We start from the raw sequence: 17615 nt of genomic DNA, 5'->3' as shown, positions 1-17615 counted from the left end.
TTTCTTTAGGTCGCTTTGGTCATCTTGGCTTAGCCATCAACTTGATCACATATGATGATCGCTTCAACCTGAAAAGTATTGAGGAGCAGCTGGGAACAGAAATTAAACCGATCCCAAGCAACATTGACAAGAGTCTGTATGTGGCAGAATACCATAGCGAGCCTGTAGAAGATGAGAAACCTTAACAAGCATGTGCGTACCTGACAGAACAGTAGCTAAGTGAGTGTAATGTTTAAAGAAAAGAAAGAAACCAAAATCCTCTTTCCTGGGGAAAATCTGATGTGGCGCTACATATAATAACAATGATAGAGTAAAACACCGGTTGGCATAAATAAATAAACTGGGACCTGTTGCTTGGGTGAAGTTGTGGTCTCATTAGAGAATCTGTAAATGCTGTTCTTGAATGCAGTCTTCCTGTGTAATGTGATATATGAGGAGTACTTAAGACAAGTCCATACTTCCAAAATAATGAAAGCAAAGAATCTTTTTTAGCGGTTTGAATATGAAAATATTTCTTGTCTTTCCTTTATCACTCAGTCATCTCTCTGTTGTTAGCATCACTCTTAATTTCTACTGGCCACCTTAATAAATCAGGTTAAAATTTTTTTTTTTTTAATGTTTATTTTTGAGAGAGAGTGTGTGCATGTGAGCAGGGGAGGGGCAGAGAGAGAGGGAGACCCAGAATCTGAGGCAGGCTCCAGGCTGTCAGCACAGAGCCCGACATGGGGCTCAAACTCATGAACCGAGTGAGATCATGACCTGGCCCTAAGTTGGCCGCTTAACTGAGCCACCCAGGCACCTCCTTAATAAATCAGGTTAAATTACCTACACTGCCTCATTGCCAAATGTGTAATCAGGCTGTGAGGATAATTGTCTTTTTTTTAACTGCCCACTCTGGTTTCCTGCACCATTTCATTTCATTGTTTGATGACTATCAACTATCAGGCTCTAATACTGATGCTCAAAAGAAAGCTCAACATAAAGGAATATAGGCTATTTTGCAGGGTTTTTTGTAAGGAAAATCTGATTTGAGAGATGATTGTTTCCAAATTAGCAATAAACCTTTTACCTGTTATTTTTAAGTTTCTAAGATCCTCTCTTCGCTTTAGTCTTTCTTTCCCCTCCCCTCCTGAATTGAAATGTCAAACACAAAGCCCTCAGGCAAACCTAAAAGTAGGCAATGTTTGCTGGTGTATTGGTAGGCTGTTGAGTTCGTGGAAGGTTAAAAAAAAAAAAAAATTCTTGATTTTATTTGTTTTGGATACCAGAACTTTCAGGCTCTCATTCTATCTCTGGGATGCCTAGCAGAAATTCCTTCATCCTAAATGGATTCTGTGGGAGGCATAGGCTCAGTAGAAGCTACTAAGAGCATTTGGGATGGAGATTGTGAAAAAGTAGGTACCCTAGTTCGTTGCTTTCACAAAAGTTAATTTTAGGTTTCTTCCTTCTTTCTTTAGGCTTTGACAAACTACAGAAGGCTCGTTTGGATCTGTGACACATCGTTTGGGGGGGATGCTCTTCTCTTTGTGGGTTTTTCATCTTCTTTTATTTTGGAACTATGAAGACTTAAAAGAGCTCAGACATTTTTTCTTTTTTTAACTGGTGAAGAGAAAAAGCTGAAAAGAAGGAATTTACCTTTTTTGTTCCACTTGTTTGCACTGTGTGCTGACTGAACATTAGTTGCACTAACTGCTGGTTTTTAAAAAATGTTTTCTGGGGAAGGGGGACAAGGAAGGAGGAGAAAGAAGAGAAGGGGAGAAACCCTAAAAAGAGAAGAATCTTGATGAACACACAAGCTTGTCTACAATTTCAAAATTCTCCAACAGCTGACTCTTGAGTGCATTTCAACTTCTCCCTAATTACTCATCCGTTTTTTAAGCCTGAAGAGCTTATTACTTATTTGTGCGAAGTGCCTTATGCTATGAGACCATTCAGAGTATCATCTTTTAGACACAGCCCAAGGAATCAACATAGTAATTCTTTGCTTTTTTTCTTTTTTCTTTTTCCTATCTTTTAAAAATTTTTTGTCTTTTCATTTTGGTTTCAAGTTGAAGTCTCTCCCTTCCCTTTTTACCCAGTACTCAAGCCCAGGGCTGGAAGATGAAACATATTAGTAATGTTAAACACCATTTTCTTTTTGTTTATGTGGAGGAGTTGATATGCAACTGCAGTTCATCCGCACTGTAAATACATGTATTTAAAAAAAAAAAAACAATCCCAAGTAAAAATTTCTTCTGGGCTGAGTAGATTCCAACATCATCGCTCCCAAAGGAAAGAGCAGTCTATCATTGCAGGAGCCATATGACACGCCTTTGTGCTCTATAGCAGAACACTAAAGACTGGTTTACATACGCTTCCATTAGCAGTTATGGCACTTGATGTGTAGACATGTCAGAGCCTTGACCCTCTTTCCTCTGTGGCAGAGCGTGTCCCATAGAAAATTGGGTGTGTATACTTGTATAAACTTTGTAAATAAGTTTTTTTCTGGGTTCATATATATATATACATATATATATATTTTTTTTTTGGATGAAGGTTGCTGGGATTAAGGGGATTAGAGTGATTATGGGAGCAGCTAAAGATGAGAGGGGCTCAGTTTTCCGCAACACTAAATTCTAAAAAGTACTTTTGGCCTCTTGCTATAGAGAGCAGACCTCTGTGGGGACCCTGTGTTGGAAGAGGGACCCAGAAGTCTGGGATTCACTGTTTGCTGCCACACTGTATCATCTGATACCTTTGGAGAACACCTGCGAGAGAGAGCAAGGAAACTTCAAAAACCTCTGATTCAAGATGCTAGTTTTGAGAAGCTCTCTCTGACTGTGCTTCTTCCCCCTTCTTAAAAAAAGTTTGAGGAACTTTTCAAGCTCAGCAAAAGGGGACAAAGATTAATCTCCCTTGCAGTGTGGGGATTCAGTTGAGTGGCAGTGTCTGAGCAGTGTATGTACAAAGCATGGATTTGCATTTCAGAATACTAGCCAGTACCAGCTTTGGTAACGTTAGCAGTTCTGGAGCTTACTTTCTGTGGATCACTTCCTATACTCTGTAAGTGTGTTGCCCTCCGCCCACCTTGATACATAAACTTCCAGGAATGGGCAACTCCTGAGAGCTGTTAACTTTCACGCTACAGAAAGCTGCTTGCCATCCTCTTGCTTTGTGACAAGAATTATCTGTCATTTTGCATTGTAAATTGCTGGCAAATGCTTTACAGTTAATAGTGTTGCTTTAAATTGTGCCCCTCCCAACATGCTTGATGTTTGGCCTGATCTCCAGGCAAAAGGAGTGAGATGAATCAAAACCAGTGAACTTTTTTTTTTTAATGTTTTTAATTCCCTTTTAACCCAGTGTACTAGGTCAGTCAGGAGGCATCTAGGGTTTTAAAAAAAAGCAAAAAAATAATATGAAAAAAATCTGATTTCCATACTGCATTTTTTTCCAGACCCTAAAATATTACAAGATAAATCCTGCATACGCTTTCATGCTTAACTCATCTGGGTAAAGAAATCAATTATTCAAAGTTGCTTTTTTTTTTTTTACTCTTGCCTAGTTCTAATTCTAAGCAAAACTATTTGTGACTCACCCAAAACTCCTTAGGATCAAAATCCTGCAGATGCCTCCTGATCAGACATAGCCCTAACTCCTTAAAAAAACTGTAGCAAGAGCTGCACAGTACAAACCCCAAAAAGAATAAGCTCAAATATTTGGTATCCAAGCTATGTTCTTTCCAGCCAATGTTGGTTACTAAATACAAACCCTAATTAAGGAATCCTTTTCTTCCGGGGAGGGGTGGGGGGAGGGAATTTAGAAGGCATCAACTTTTGACCAAAAAATCTTGTCCTTGTACTGATGCAGCTCTCTCTTTCTCCCCCACCTCTGGCGAGATAAGAGGGATCATTCATTATAGAAGAAAAGCTTGTAAATGCAAATTGGTATCTCGCTAGAGAGTGTGTGGGTGACAACAAACCGCGCAGTCTCCTTTGCCATCCTCAGACTGTGCCTGGTGCCACATGCCTGTGGGTCCCTCTTAAAGCACAGACTTAACTGAAAGTATTACTGAAGTATATAGCCTCTGATGAGGAGTGGCACTTAAACTATCTGGGACACCACTATTGGACACAGTCCTGTAGAGGCAGCTGTCCAGTTTTGGTGCTTGACTCTTGAATAGGAATTGCTAAATGGAAAGATGCTCTAAAGACTAGGTCAAAGCCTAGTCTCTTTTTTTTTTTTTTTTTTTTTTTTAACACCCCCCCCCCCCAGGCTATTAAGGGGTATTGTTATTGGAAATTGTTTTTGTGTTCTTTCCAATATTGGCTGTTTTAAGTAATGGCGGTATTTTTTTTTCCAGTGGTTTATTTGAATGAGACTTCCCTATTTTTAATACTTAAATTATGTCCAACTCATGGTTTTGCCTGTGGTGTAGTAGTTGTGTAATGGTTTATGGATCGTTACACACCTTGATGCCTCTGGGCCTGTTTAGTTTTTCTCTTCCCATATATTTTGATGGAGAAACTTTCTTGGCTTTCCTTTGGGAATGGAATAAACTTATTCTAAAATGATCTCCCATGGGAAGAAGTTAAGGGAGAAGGAAATCTAAATATGTCTCTTAATTATTTTCAAGTTGGTCCCAGCATCATCATATGGGTGGGCCCCAGTGGCTGGAGGGAGGGGGGAGGCAATTGGTTATCAATATTATTTTTTTCAGAATGAGATGGGAGCATCTTTCCTTTGCTGTGTGCTTTGTGTTTGATACCATCATGCTTGGGTCAGAACCAGACAATTCAGCACAAAGCCTTGAGTGTAAATTGGTTGGAATCAAAACATCTCATTCTGATCACTTTGTTTAGTTTTTTTTTTTTCTTTTTCTTTTTCTTTTCTTTTTTTTTTTTTTTTTTTTTAATAGGGGTGGGAGGGAGGTTACTATGCCCCAAAAGGGAGGGTGTCTGCACTAAGGATTTAGAAACACTTTGGAAGCTCATAACCTCATCAGAAATGGCCTTTAGCCACACTCCTGACCTTATAGATGAGTAAAAAAAGATGAAATAATTTTGGGGGAACTAAGCCATGTTATTTTAATTTGCTACTTTTTTCAACGTTCTGTGTATGTTAAAAATTGTTACTGTGGAATCATTTTGTGACAAAACACTTTTGTCCAGCAAAATTTTGGCTTCATGGGAGCTGAAGTCAGTCAACTTTTAGGTGAACTTAAGTGGACTCTGGTGAGCTTGTATCCTACTTTATATCCTTAAGAATTGCTTTTTAAAACTCCCAAAGAAAAATCTCTGGTCTAAAAACTCATCTTTGGGGTAAAGGGTTAAGTGTCCAAAGGTTATAACAGTTCATGAGGTTAGAGGGAGCTAGCCTGGCACCTGGACTCTGCCCCTCCACAGCTGACAGATTCCAGCAGAAGTGTGTTTAAATTCTCCAGTAGACAATACTGGGCAGGGAAAGGGAGGGGGTAGGGGCCGGGTTATTAAGATACAGGCTGCTGTATTTTAACCAGTGGTTGTGTGGGAGGGGTGCCTGGAGAAAACAAAGTCACTTCCCTTTTTTGAAACAAAACTAAAACTTGAAAAAATATTTTTTTGTTCAGTAAAAATGGAATGGAATTCTAATGTCCCTAGCCACAAGGGACCAGTTCCACTGAGAAGTGAACAGTGGGGACTCAAAATTTTGAAAACATTGGGGAAAGGGAAAATTGGCTTTTTGTTAATTGGCAAATGTTCCAGTGGGACTCTGTTTTTGTTGGGATGTGTTATGTTGTATGTACACATATATGGACCAGAGTCTCTGCTGAGTTTAGAAGGTTCAGAAAAAAATGGTTGATAAAATCTTGGTTTTTGTTAATTTATCTCAATAAAAGCCCACTGGAACTCCAAATGCGTGTGTGTGTGTTTAGGAATGCTTGCATTTGAGAACATTTTACTAAAGTAATTCACATGATGTGGCGTTAAGACATTCCCAGCACTACTTCTGTAAGCCCAGTTGAATAAAATCTGAGTGGGCACCTTCATTCAGTGTAGAAAACGTCTACCATCTTCATTTCAGTTTTTCAGTTCTCGTTACCTAAACTGAACCAAGATAGTAATCATTTGGAGAGATGTTAGTCCGGGCTACATGGAAGTGAGGTATCAGATGTTTCAGTAAGCTAAACATACCCACGAAGTTCACTTAGGAGTGAATCTAACGGTATGAACAGAATTTGTATGTTAAGAAGCACAAAACACTGATGAGAAATCAAAGACCTAAATGAGAAATTTAGATACAGCTGAACACACAGCTTTGTCCCAACCTCCAAAAAAATAGGTATAACTAACAAAAAGTGTGCAAGAATTGTATGCCAAAAGCTGCAAAAATGCTGATGAAAGAAATTTGAGGTGTGCTGTGTTCATGGAATGCCATAACAATTTTGAAAAAATTAAAGGGCTTATTACCTGATTTGAAAACTCAGCTACAGCAAAGTTGTAAATCTACCTCTTTCACTGCAATACAGTGTGTGTGAGGAAATGTAGGGGGACATGACATCAACCTTCCCATCTAAAGAGCAAAGATAAAATTGTAAAAGTGCCACCAACAGAGACTTGAAAGTTGAAACATTGGTTGTTCCTACCATATCTTTCAACACCTGTGCGTTCGGTTTATGCAGAAGACAAATGGATTATAGAGATTGATAGTGGATTATGATGACTTCAACTGCTATCCCACAAGTGCTTTTTTGTTTTTTTCTGGAGAAAATCACATCCTCTTAGGCCTGGTATGTAGCTATTGATGTGTTGAATACTTCCCGGGTCCCCCCCCCCCCCCCCCCCCCCCCAGCAAAGACCAGCAATACAACTGGCACAACCAGCAATATGACTTCATTGTCCTACGTCAGGTCTCTATTACCGCTCTTACTGGTCTACACAGACTTTGGTCACCTCTGAATTCTACAGGATATCATGCTGGCCCACTATATTATGGATGTGATGAGGATATATAGCATCTACCTAGATGCTTTAATAAAAAAGCATGCTAGAGGATAGGAAATAGATTTAACAAAACATCATGGACCTGCGTCAGTGGAATTCTAGGGATCCATAGGACCACGGTATGTTGCAATATCCCTTTCTAGGTGAAGGACAAATTGCTACATCGGGCCTCTCCTACCGCCAAGAAAGGGGCATAATGTCCAGTGGGGCTCTTTGCATTTTGAAGGTAATATATACTTTGGGTGTGCCACTTTAACTTATTTGCTGAGAAATCTGAATTGTTGCCTTTTTTTTTTTTTTAACGTTTATTTACCCTTGAGAGACAGAGTTGAGAGAAGCAGAGAAAGGGAGGAGACACAGAATCTGAAGTAGGCTCCAGGCTGTCAGCACAGAGCCCAACATGGGGCTCGAACTCACAAACCGTGAGATCATGACCTGAGCTGAAGTCGGACACTTAAGCGACTGAGCCACCCAGGTGCCCCTGAATTGTCGCCATTTTTAAGTGTGGCCCAGAACGAGAAGGCTCTGCACCAGGTCCAAGCTGCAGTACAGCTTGGCTGTTTGATGGAGCAGATCCAGCGACCTTGAAGTACGTATGACAGGGATGCTTGTACAGAGCCTTTGGCAGGCTCCTTTAGGATTTTGAAGAAAAGCTATGTCATCCTGTGACAAAAACTACTCCCCCCATTTGAGAAACAGTTTCTAGCTTGCTATTGGGCCTTAGGAAGGACTGAATGCTGACCACCAAGCATTACCAAGTTACCTGAATTGCCCATCATGAATTGGATGTTGCCTGCAAGCCATCAGGCAAGTTTGGGTTCTGCTGGTCCAACAGTCTTAGTTCCCAAGAGAGGAATGCCCCTCCAGAGAACTCGGCAGAAGTTCCCTTAAACTGGAAATTGAGATTGCCACATGGGCTTCTGCCTACTTTGGGCTTCTTATGCTAATGAACCAACGGGCTGCTTTGTGGTGATTGATCCAGATTTGAAAGGGGAAATTGGGTTGTGATCACACAAAGAAGGTAAGAATATGAACGGAATGCGGCAGATTTTCTGGGGCTACTCTTAATTTTACCATATAATGTGACAAAAAGTGGAAAACCACAACTTAGTACAGGCTGGACTAGTACTAGCCCAGACCCTTCAGGAATGAAGGTCTGGGTCATTCCTCCAAGCAAGGGATCAGGACTATCAAAGGTCCTTGCAGAGGGCAAAGAAAATATGGAATGGGTGGTGGAAGAAGGAAGAAAGAAATTCTAGATACCATTTATGACCACATGACCACTTGTAGAAATGAGTATAATAGTTACATTTCTTACTATAAGCTTACTAGGTATGTATTAACTAATTCTCTTTTTCTCTCTTCTCATTCTACCATCTAAGATGTATCAATAAAGATTAGAGGGAATTTTGACCTACTTTAGAAAAGGCTTGAACATCATCTGAAGATAATGTGACATAAGAATTTGTATCCTTGGGGCACCTGGGGTAGCTCAGTCAGCTAAGTGTCTGACTCTTGATTCGGCTCAGGTCTATTTCTCACAGTTCGTGGGTTTGAGCCCTGCATCGTGCTCTGTGCTGATAGTGCAGAGCCTGCTTCGGATTTTCTCTCTCTCTCTCTCTCTCTCTCTCTCTCTTTTTCTCAAAATAGAAAACAAGAATTTGTATCCTCTTTTGGGAAAAGAGTATGCTTTTGATTTTTTGATGAACAATGGAGTATGTTAACCAGAAACATGATTTTGCTGTTTATTTGGAAGTTAAATACGGTTAAAAGAAGTGTGACTGAATGTCAGATGAACATAGGGTGGAGGGTTGTGGTTTTGTAAATTGTTTGCTGGGCTAATCTGGACCTGCCTTTCCCAGAATCCCCTTCCCTGTTTGGCTAGGGATCAGAGTTGGCCCAAAGAAAATTTGCACAAGATCTGGGAGGTGGGACTGAAGCAGCTTGCATTAACAATATAAAGGTCATCATGGTCAGAGGTGATAGGTGCCAGAAAGTTCTAGTTTCCCCTTGTTCTTTTTCCTTGTTGTGCATCCTTCTTCTTGTTTCTCCCTTGTCCAACTCTCCTTCCTTATTGCTAGTTCTGCTAAAGAAGCAATCCCAGACCCGTTACCAGACCACTCTGCTGTGAATTCACAGAGTGTAGCTATGAAGAGACAACAGCCTTCCATCGTCTACTCCAGTCCCCTCTGTGATCCCATTCCAGCAGCTGATGTGCCTCACTTCCACATTTCCCTGAAAGCACTAACTTGCTCACCAAGGCTAGTGCTGAAAAGGGCCTATGAGTGATTCCCCCCCCCCCCCCCCGCTGGTTTTCCAACACTTATTTGAACCATTACTTCTCCAGTCTCTTCTCCAATATGTGAAGCAGTGACTCTCAGACTTCAACCTGCATCTGTTTCAGCTGGAGGGCTTATTAACACTCGTTTGCTGAGTCTCACTTTCAGAGCTTCTGGGTCAGTAGGGGTGTGGTGGGGCCTCGACATTTACCTTTCTTTTCTTTTTTTAAAAGTTTTTATTTATTTTTGAGAAAGAGAGGGACAGAGTGCGAATGGAGGAGGGGCAGAAAGAGAGGGAGTCGTAGAATCCGAAGCAGGCTCCAGGCTCGGAGGTGTCAGCACAGAGCCTGACACGGGGCTCAAAGTCGTGAACCACGAGTTCACGACCTGGGCCCAAGTCGGATGCTTAACCAACTGAGCCACCCAGGCACCCCTGGATATTTACATTTCTAACAGACTCTCAGGTAATGCTGCTTCTTGATGCTGTTGGTTTAATGACTGCACTTTGAGAACACTGGAGCAAAATCTAATTCTTATAATAAACTCTTTATAATATCCATTGTAGTTCTGCGTTCCTTGACTTAATTCTGGCCGACATAGAACCCCAGAGCACATAGGGGAAGAACAGAAATTAAAAACTATTAACGTGCAACTAGGGACATGCCAGTGACCACTGGGGAGCAGGACTGCTGTCTTCCACTTCCTGCCAATGACCAACAACCAACGATACACAATATATGAAGCGACAGTTTTCAACACCGCTGGACACCGGCCAATGAAAGGCAGTGAAACTTGAAGATGAGAAAGATGAGATGAGCCAGCTTGCTGATTGTAGTATGGTTATGATCACCCAGCTTACTGCCCTGAAAGAGTTCCCCAGCCGTGATGTGGAAAAGGGAACCCAGGTGGAGCCCAACAAACTGAGTTGAGGAAACAGAGCTGATTCTGAGAAGATGAAACAGATCAAGTTTGCAGGGCAGAGTACCAGAAAGGAGAGAGCTGCACAGGAGAAGAACTCCAGAGATGTGCAGAGGGTCCCCTTGAGTATTTGGCTGGGTATTGATCAGCCCAAGAATGTGCAGAAACTAGCTGAGGCAGAAGAAAACCACTCAAAAGGATTAGAGGGAAGAGTGCCCAGCATTCACATGGGGTTGGGAATAGTGCCCCTTCCCACCAGGCAGACCGGAAAACCTCATGATCCGAGGGGCATGGGATAGAGTACTCAGAAAATAGTGGGAAATAACTAGACTTAGAATGAGCATGGATATGGTCCCGCTATCACAAATCTTAAAAAGCAAGACCTGAGAGAATCAAACACTTTCCAAATAACTCACCCCAGAACAAAGTTCAAGAATATTTATAGGACTATAAAAACTGTAGCACCCAACAAAGTGAGATTCATAATATCTGGAAGCTGATTAAAAAAAAAAAAGCATGCAAAAAAGCAGAAAAGTAAAACCCAGAATAAGGAGAATTATCAGTCCATCAGAATTGACTCATATTAGAGTTACCAGACAAGGACATTAAAACAATTGTAAGTCTGTCCCACATAGTCCAAAACATAAGAGACAGAAGAAGTTAGAAACAAAAACAGAAACCATGCAAACTTCTAGAGGTGAAAACTACAATGTCTGAGATGAAAAATATACTGAACAGATTGACAGCAGATTAGACACTGCAGAAAAAAAAAAGATGAGTAACCTTGAAGACACAACAATAGAAGCTATCCAAAATGTCTCAATAAACCCCAAGCACAAGAAATATGGAGAAAACTATAAGGTATATCACAATCAAATAGCTCAAAACTAATGATAAAGGAAAATCTTACAAGCAGCCAGAAACACACACACACACACACACACACACACACACACACTCACACTCACACACACACACACACACACACACACACACACACACTATGTGCAGAGGAACAAAGATAAAAATGAGAGTAGAATTCTTATCAGAAAGAATTCAAGTGAGAAGTCAGCAGAGTAACATTTAAAGTACTGAAAGAAAAAAAAAACCATTGACCTTGAATTCTATACCCATTAAAATACATTTCAAAAATGAAGGCTAAATAAAATATTTTCAGGCATACAGAAGCTAAAAGAATTCATTATCACCAGACCCACAACATAAGAAATGTTAAAGGAGAAGCCAAAATGAAATAAAATCATGTGGAAATATGGATCTACAGAAAGGAAATAAAAATCTCTAAAAAGGGTAATTTACATGGGTAAACATGACATTTTTATTATTATTTTAATACCTTTGAAAGATAATATAGACGCCTGGGTGGCTCAGTCAATTGAGTGTCTGACTCTTTTTTTTTTTTTTTAAGTTTACTTATTTATTTTGAGAGAGAGGAAATGAGTGTAAGCTGGGGAAGGGCAGAGAGCAAGGGAGAGAGAGAATCCCAAGCAGGATCTGCCCTGTCAGCACAGAGCCTGATGTGGGGCTCGAACTCACAAACCATGAGATCATGACCTGTGCCAAAACCAAGAGTCAGACACTCCAAAAAACAAATAATCCAGTGAAGAAATGGGCAAAAGACATGAATAGACACTTCTCCAAAGAAGACATCCAGATGGCCAACCGGCACATGAAAAATGCTCCACATCACTCATCATCAGGGAAATAGAAATCAAAATCACCATGAGATACCACCTCACACCTGTCAGAATGGCTCACATGAACAACTCAGGCAACAACAGATGTTGGCGAGGACGCGGAGAAAGAGGATCCCTTTTGCACTGCTGGTGAGAATGCAAGCTGGTGCAGCCACTCTGGAAAACAGTATGGAGGTTCCTCAAAAAATTACAAATAGAAATACTCTATGACCCAGCAATTGCACTACTAGGTATTTATCCGAAGGATACAGGTGTGCTGTTTCGAAGGGACACATGCACCTCAATGTTTATAGCAGCACTATCAACAATAGCCAAAGTATGGAAAGAGCTCAAATGCTCATCGATGGATGAATGGATAAAGAAGATGTGGTGTATATATACAATGGAGTATTACTCAGCAATCAAAAAGAATGAAATCTTGCCATTTACAACTATGTGGGTGGAACTAAAGGGTATGATGCTAAGCGAAATTAGTCAGAGAAAGACAAATATCATATGACTTCACTCATATGAGGACTTTAAGACACAGAACAGATGAACACAGGGGAGGGAAGCAAAAATAATATAAAAAACAGGGAGGGGGACAAGACATAAGAGATTCTTAAATGTGGAGAACAAACAGAGGGTTATGGGAGGGGGTGTGGGGGGGGGATGGGCTAAATGGGTCAGGGGCCTTAAGGAATCTACCCCTGAAATCATTGTTCCACTATGTGCTAATTTGGATGTAAATTTAAAAATATAAATAATGTTTTTTAAAAAAGAGTCACTTAACCAACGGACCCATCCAGGGGCCCGGAGCATCTGACACCTGATTTCGGCTTGGGTCATGATCCCACGGTTATGATATCAAGCAAGCCCTGCATCTGGCCATGCCGAGCGTGGAGCCTACTTGGGTTTCTACCTCTCCTTGTGTCCCTCTCCTCTGCTCTCATTCTCTCTCTCTCCCTCCCTCCCTCCCTCTCAAAATAAATCAATAAACACTGACAAGCACAACCTCGGTCATGTGATCAAGGTCAGGATCATGTGAAAGGTCATGTTGATATCATGTACTGTGATACGACATGATGAGAATGGCACTTCACCTCTTGTGGTTCTTCCTCTCTCAAAACCACGACCCGAGTATAACCATGAGAAAAATACCAGACACCTCAAATTAAGGGACATTCTACAAAATACTTGGCCAGTACCCCCAAAACAGTAAAGGTTGTAAACAAACAACAACAACAAAATCAACGACAACAACAACAAAAGACAAGGAAAGTCTGGGGCACCTGGCTGGCTCAGCTGGTAGAGCATGCTACTCTTGGTCTCTGGCTCATGAGTTGGAGTCCCACGCTGGGTGTAGAGTTTACTTAAAAAAATAAATTACAGGGGCGCCTGGGTGGCTCAGTCGGTTGGGCAGCCGACTTCGGCTCAGGTCATGATCTCGCGGTCTGTGAGTTCTAGTCCCGCGTCGGGCTCTGTGCTGACAGCTCAGAGCCTGGAGCCTGTTTCAGATTCTGTGTCTCCCTCTCTCTGACCCTCCCCTGTTCATGCTCTGTCTCTCCCTGTCTCAAAAATAAATAAACGTTAAAAAAAACAAAATTTTTTAAAAATTACATTAAGGGCACCTGGATGGCTCCAGTCGGTTAAGCGTCCAGCTTTGGCTCAGGTCATGATCTCGCAGTTCGAGAGTTCGAGCCCTGTGTCGGGCTCTGTGCTGACAGCTCAGAGCCTGGAGCCTGCTTCCAGTTCTGTGTCTCCTTCTCTCTCTGCCCCTTCCCCGCTTTTGCTCTCTCTCCCTCTCTCAAAAATAAATAAACATTAAAAAAAAAAAAAGTAAATTACATTAAATAAAAACAAAAACAAAAAACAAGGAAAGTCTGAGAAACTGTTGAACCCAAGAGGAACCTAGGGAAACATTCCTACTAAATACAAACTGGTATCCTGGATGGTATCTTGGAAAAAAAGAGGGATAAGTGAGAAACTGAGGAAATCTGAGTATAGACTTTAGTTACTAATAATGTATCAGTATTGGTTTATCAATTGTGACAAATATGCCATATGAATCTAAAACGTTAGTAATAGGGGAAGCTGGGTATAGAGTGTATGGAAAGTCTCTGTATTATCTTTGTAACTTCTCTGTAAATCTAAAATGATTCTAAAATTAAGTGTTTTTTGTTTTCAACTGAAAAGCCTCGCAAATGCCTCTCTCTTGGAATTAGGTGGGTGTGGGGAGACTTTCAAATTCTAAGGCCAATGAAATTTCTCAAAGTCTTAATAAACAAATTCCTGAGCCTCCAAGTTCCCCTAAATGCACCCCCTGACACATGCTTTCCCAACCTTCCTTAACCCTGCCCTGCCAAGAAGTAAACTTTTCTCTACATAAAAGCTTTTATTTTTTTATTTTATTTTTTTTATTTTTTAAAACTTTTTTTTCCATCTATTTATTTTTTGAGAGATATAGAGAGACAGAGCACAAGTGGGGGAGGGGCAGAGAGAGAAGGAGACACAGAATCCGAAGCAGACTCCAGGCTCTAAGCTGTCAGCACAGAACCCGATGCGGGGCTCGAACTCACAAACGGTGAGATCACGACCTGAGCCGAAGTCAGACGCTTAACCGACTGGGCCACCCAGTCGCCCCAGAGCTTTTTTTTTTTTAATGTTTACTTATTTAAAAAAAATTTATTTAAGTTTGTTCATTTTTGAGAGGGGAGGGGAGACAGAGTGTAAGTGGGGGAGGGGCAGACACAGAATCCAAAGCAGGCTCCAGGCTGTTAGCACAGAGCCCGACATGGGACTTGAACTCGCGAACTGCGGGATCATGAGCTGACGTCAGATGTTCAACCGACTGAGCCACCCAGGCACCCCTGTGTAAAGGCTCTTATTATTTTTTTTTTAATTTTTTTTTTATTTTTTTTTCAACGTTTTTATTTATTTTTGGGACAGAGAGAGACAGAGCATGAACGGGGGAGGGGCAGAGAGAGAGGGAGACACAGAATCAGAAACAGGCTCCAGGCTCCGAGCCATCAGCCCAGAGCCTGACGCGGGGCTCGAACTCCCGGACCGCGAGAGCGTGACCTGGCTGAAGTCGGACGCTTAACCGACTGCGCCACCCAGGCGCCCTGTAAAGGCTTTTAAATGGCCATGTCCCAAGAGCTAATTATCTCACAAGCTGCTATGACTCTCCTCAGGCTCCACCTCTCATCGCCCCTCGGCCAATGATGACCATCAGACCCCAAAATAACTCAGTGAGAGAGGTAGAAGGCCTGGTTATACACCAAAGAGTTACAGTGTCTTGCTAATCTGTATTAGTAAGAATCTGGGGGGTATACATGGGAGTGAATTCTAAGCATATCAGACCGAAAGGGATAGAATATAAGACTTGATCCAGCCACGTCCGTTGATACGGGTGCAGCCACTAATGGTTTGACCGAAGCAGACTTGAGTAATATTCGTAATTTGCTAAATTGGCTAATGAAAGCGTGGACCTGCTTAGTGGGCGTTCCGAGAGTAGCAATACCAACACCACTCTAGAAGTTGTTAGAAATGCAGAATCACCGACCCCAACCCAGACCGTCCAAATCTGAAACCGTGGGGAAGGGGCCCAGCAATGTGTGTTGCAAGCCCTTCAGGTGATTGTGATGGACACTGAAGGTTGAGAACCACGGGCCTGCAATCCCTGAGGTCGAAATGCCAGGTCTTCCCCAGCATAAGGTCATCAGGAAGGAATTCCTAAGGCTCCAGGTAATGAGTTATGTCGGAACTGGATCCAACTTGGATTCCCTGGAAGAGCTGAAAGACTCACGCTTTGTTAAGGTGTCAGTTGGTGAGGCGAGGGCCAGCCTCCTCGAAGTACCCTGTGATGGCCACTGGAGGTGACAGCAGGTGCTGGGATCGGTTCCCTAATTTCAGCGGGAATAATGGAGACTCATTGGCAAAGGCCAGCTGCTTAACCATCAGAGACAAGGTAAGCCTCGTTACCACAGTGAGCCCCGGAGCCGAGGTGGTGTGAGAGAGTCTCAGGCTGACGCAGAACTGGAGGAGGGCTCTGTTCCAGGGCAAGATGGCGGCGATGCAGGAAGGCCCTGAACTCACCTCCTCCGCGGACACACCAACTCTACACTGACTTGAGAGCAAGTCCTCCTGAGGAAGAACTGAGGGCTGACGGAACACCTTCTGCTTAAAAAAAGGTAGAGAGACCACACCGAGAAGGGCAAGAGAGTAGGAGGCAAGTAAGGAAGGGAACCCCACTCCAAGCTGTGAACTGCAGCTGGGAGGAATAGGACTGAGGGACCTACCCTGGGGCACAGAAGACAAGCTGCAGTTTAAAAGGCCAACAACTGGGGCGCCTGGGTGGCTCAGTCTGTTAAGTGTCTGACTTCAGCTCAGGTCATGATCTCACAGTTGGTGGGTTCGAGCTCCGCTTCGGGTTCTGTGCTGACAGCTCAGATCCCGGAGCCTGCTTCTGATTCTGTCTGTCTGTCTCTCTCTCTCTCTCTCTCTGTCCCTCCCTCACTCGTGCTTGCTCGCTCTCTCTCTCCTTTCAAAAAATTTAAAAAAATAATAATAAAATAAAATGTCAAAAATGCTGATTCCTCACCGAGAACTATGAAATTAAAAGCTCTGGGGCGGCACCTGGTTGGTTCCCTCAGTGGAGCATGCGACTGTTGATCTCAGGGTCGTGAGTTCAAGCCCCACACTGGGGGTAGAGATTGCTGAAAAGAATAAAATCTTTAAAATAAATGAAACAAAAGCTCTGAGAGTAGGCATGAAAATCTGCCTTGAGTAACAAATTCTGTGTAACCTTATGCTTGCTAAAGTTTTTAAAGAGCGACCTGATATTAGACCAGCAGATTTTAAATTCCTTAAGGTTGCTCTGTGCATGTACCAATTTGTAATGAAGTGTGTGTGATGGGGTTGGGGAGGGAGGGTTGGGGCAGCAGAAGTGCCGAAGGTTGATAGATCCCATAGTCTGGACATTAGTTATGAAAACGAATTTTCTTTTTTTTTTTTTCTTTTTTTTTTTTTTAGTGTTTATTTATAATTGACAGAGAGAGACAGAGCATGAGCGGGAGAGGGGCAGAGAGAGAGGGAGACACAGAATCCGAAGCAGGCTCCAGGCTCCGAACGGTCAGCACAGAGCCTGATGCGGGGCTCGAACTCACGGACAGCAAGATCATGACCTGAGCCGAAGTCGGACGCTCAACCGACTGAGCCACCCAGGTGCCCCCGAAAATGAATTTTCTTAAGGGTGGAGAGTGTGGCGATCAGATGGGGCGATAGAGAGACCATAGACCACATAAAAATGAGTTTGAGTGACCGAGGTGCTTGATGGCTGTGGTTTCACTGTCTAAGTCCCTCTGGGAAATGAACCCTGTTACGGTGGTAGTTTTCAGAAACTATTATGAGAAATAAACTAGGTAGACTGACACATATAATGTAAAACATGTATTTAAATTTGATCAACTTCTAAAAGATAAAAATTGGTATTTTTAGGAGTGCCGTATCTTTTTCAAGCTCAGGTATCTCATGACTCGTTATTTTGGGTAATTTTTACCACCACCCATCACTCTCAAACCAATATGTACCTTGAACTGAAGCCTGTAACCACGAGGTTAAACAATTTGAATAAACTAACCATTTGTCTTTAAAACTAAATAAAGAAAAATAAAATAAAATAGAACCGGAGGACATAATCTAGACAATCCGATGTGCCGTCAGGGAGACGAAGCTTCGGGACTAAAGGACTGGTTTCCAGT

The 17615-nt window shown here is 42.2% G+C and overlaps 1 protein-coding gene across 5 annotated transcripts in view; it reads left to right on the top strand.

Annotated features, from left to right (window-relative positions):
- DDX6 (DEAD-box helicase 6) overlaps positions 1–5874 on the top strand; it is a 36169-nt gene extending 30295 nt beyond the window's left edge. For 4 of the 5 annotated variants that reach the window (XM_047877841.1, XM_047877844.1, XM_047877843.1 and 1 more), the window contains exons 13-14: positions 10–219; positions 1458–5874. In XM_047877841.1, the coding sequence (XP_047733797.1) occupies positions 10–185 (176 nt within the window). In that variant the 3' untranslated portion in view covers positions 186–219; positions 1458–5874. The remainder of the gene's footprint in view (positions 1–9; positions 220–1457) is intronic. The other variant, XM_047877842.1, reaches the window with a different exon arrangement.
- The last annotated feature ends 11741 nt before the right edge of the window (positions 5875–17615 follow it).

The sequence above is a fragment of the Prionailurus viverrinus genome, chromosome D1, assembly GCF_022837055.1.
Source record: "Prionailurus viverrinus isolate Anna chromosome D1, UM_Priviv_1.0, whole genome shotgun sequence".
NCBI lineage: Eukaryota > Metazoa > Chordata > Mammalia > Carnivora > Felidae > Prionailurus > Prionailurus viverrinus.
This window is presented reverse-complemented; position numbering and strand designations above follow the sequence as displayed.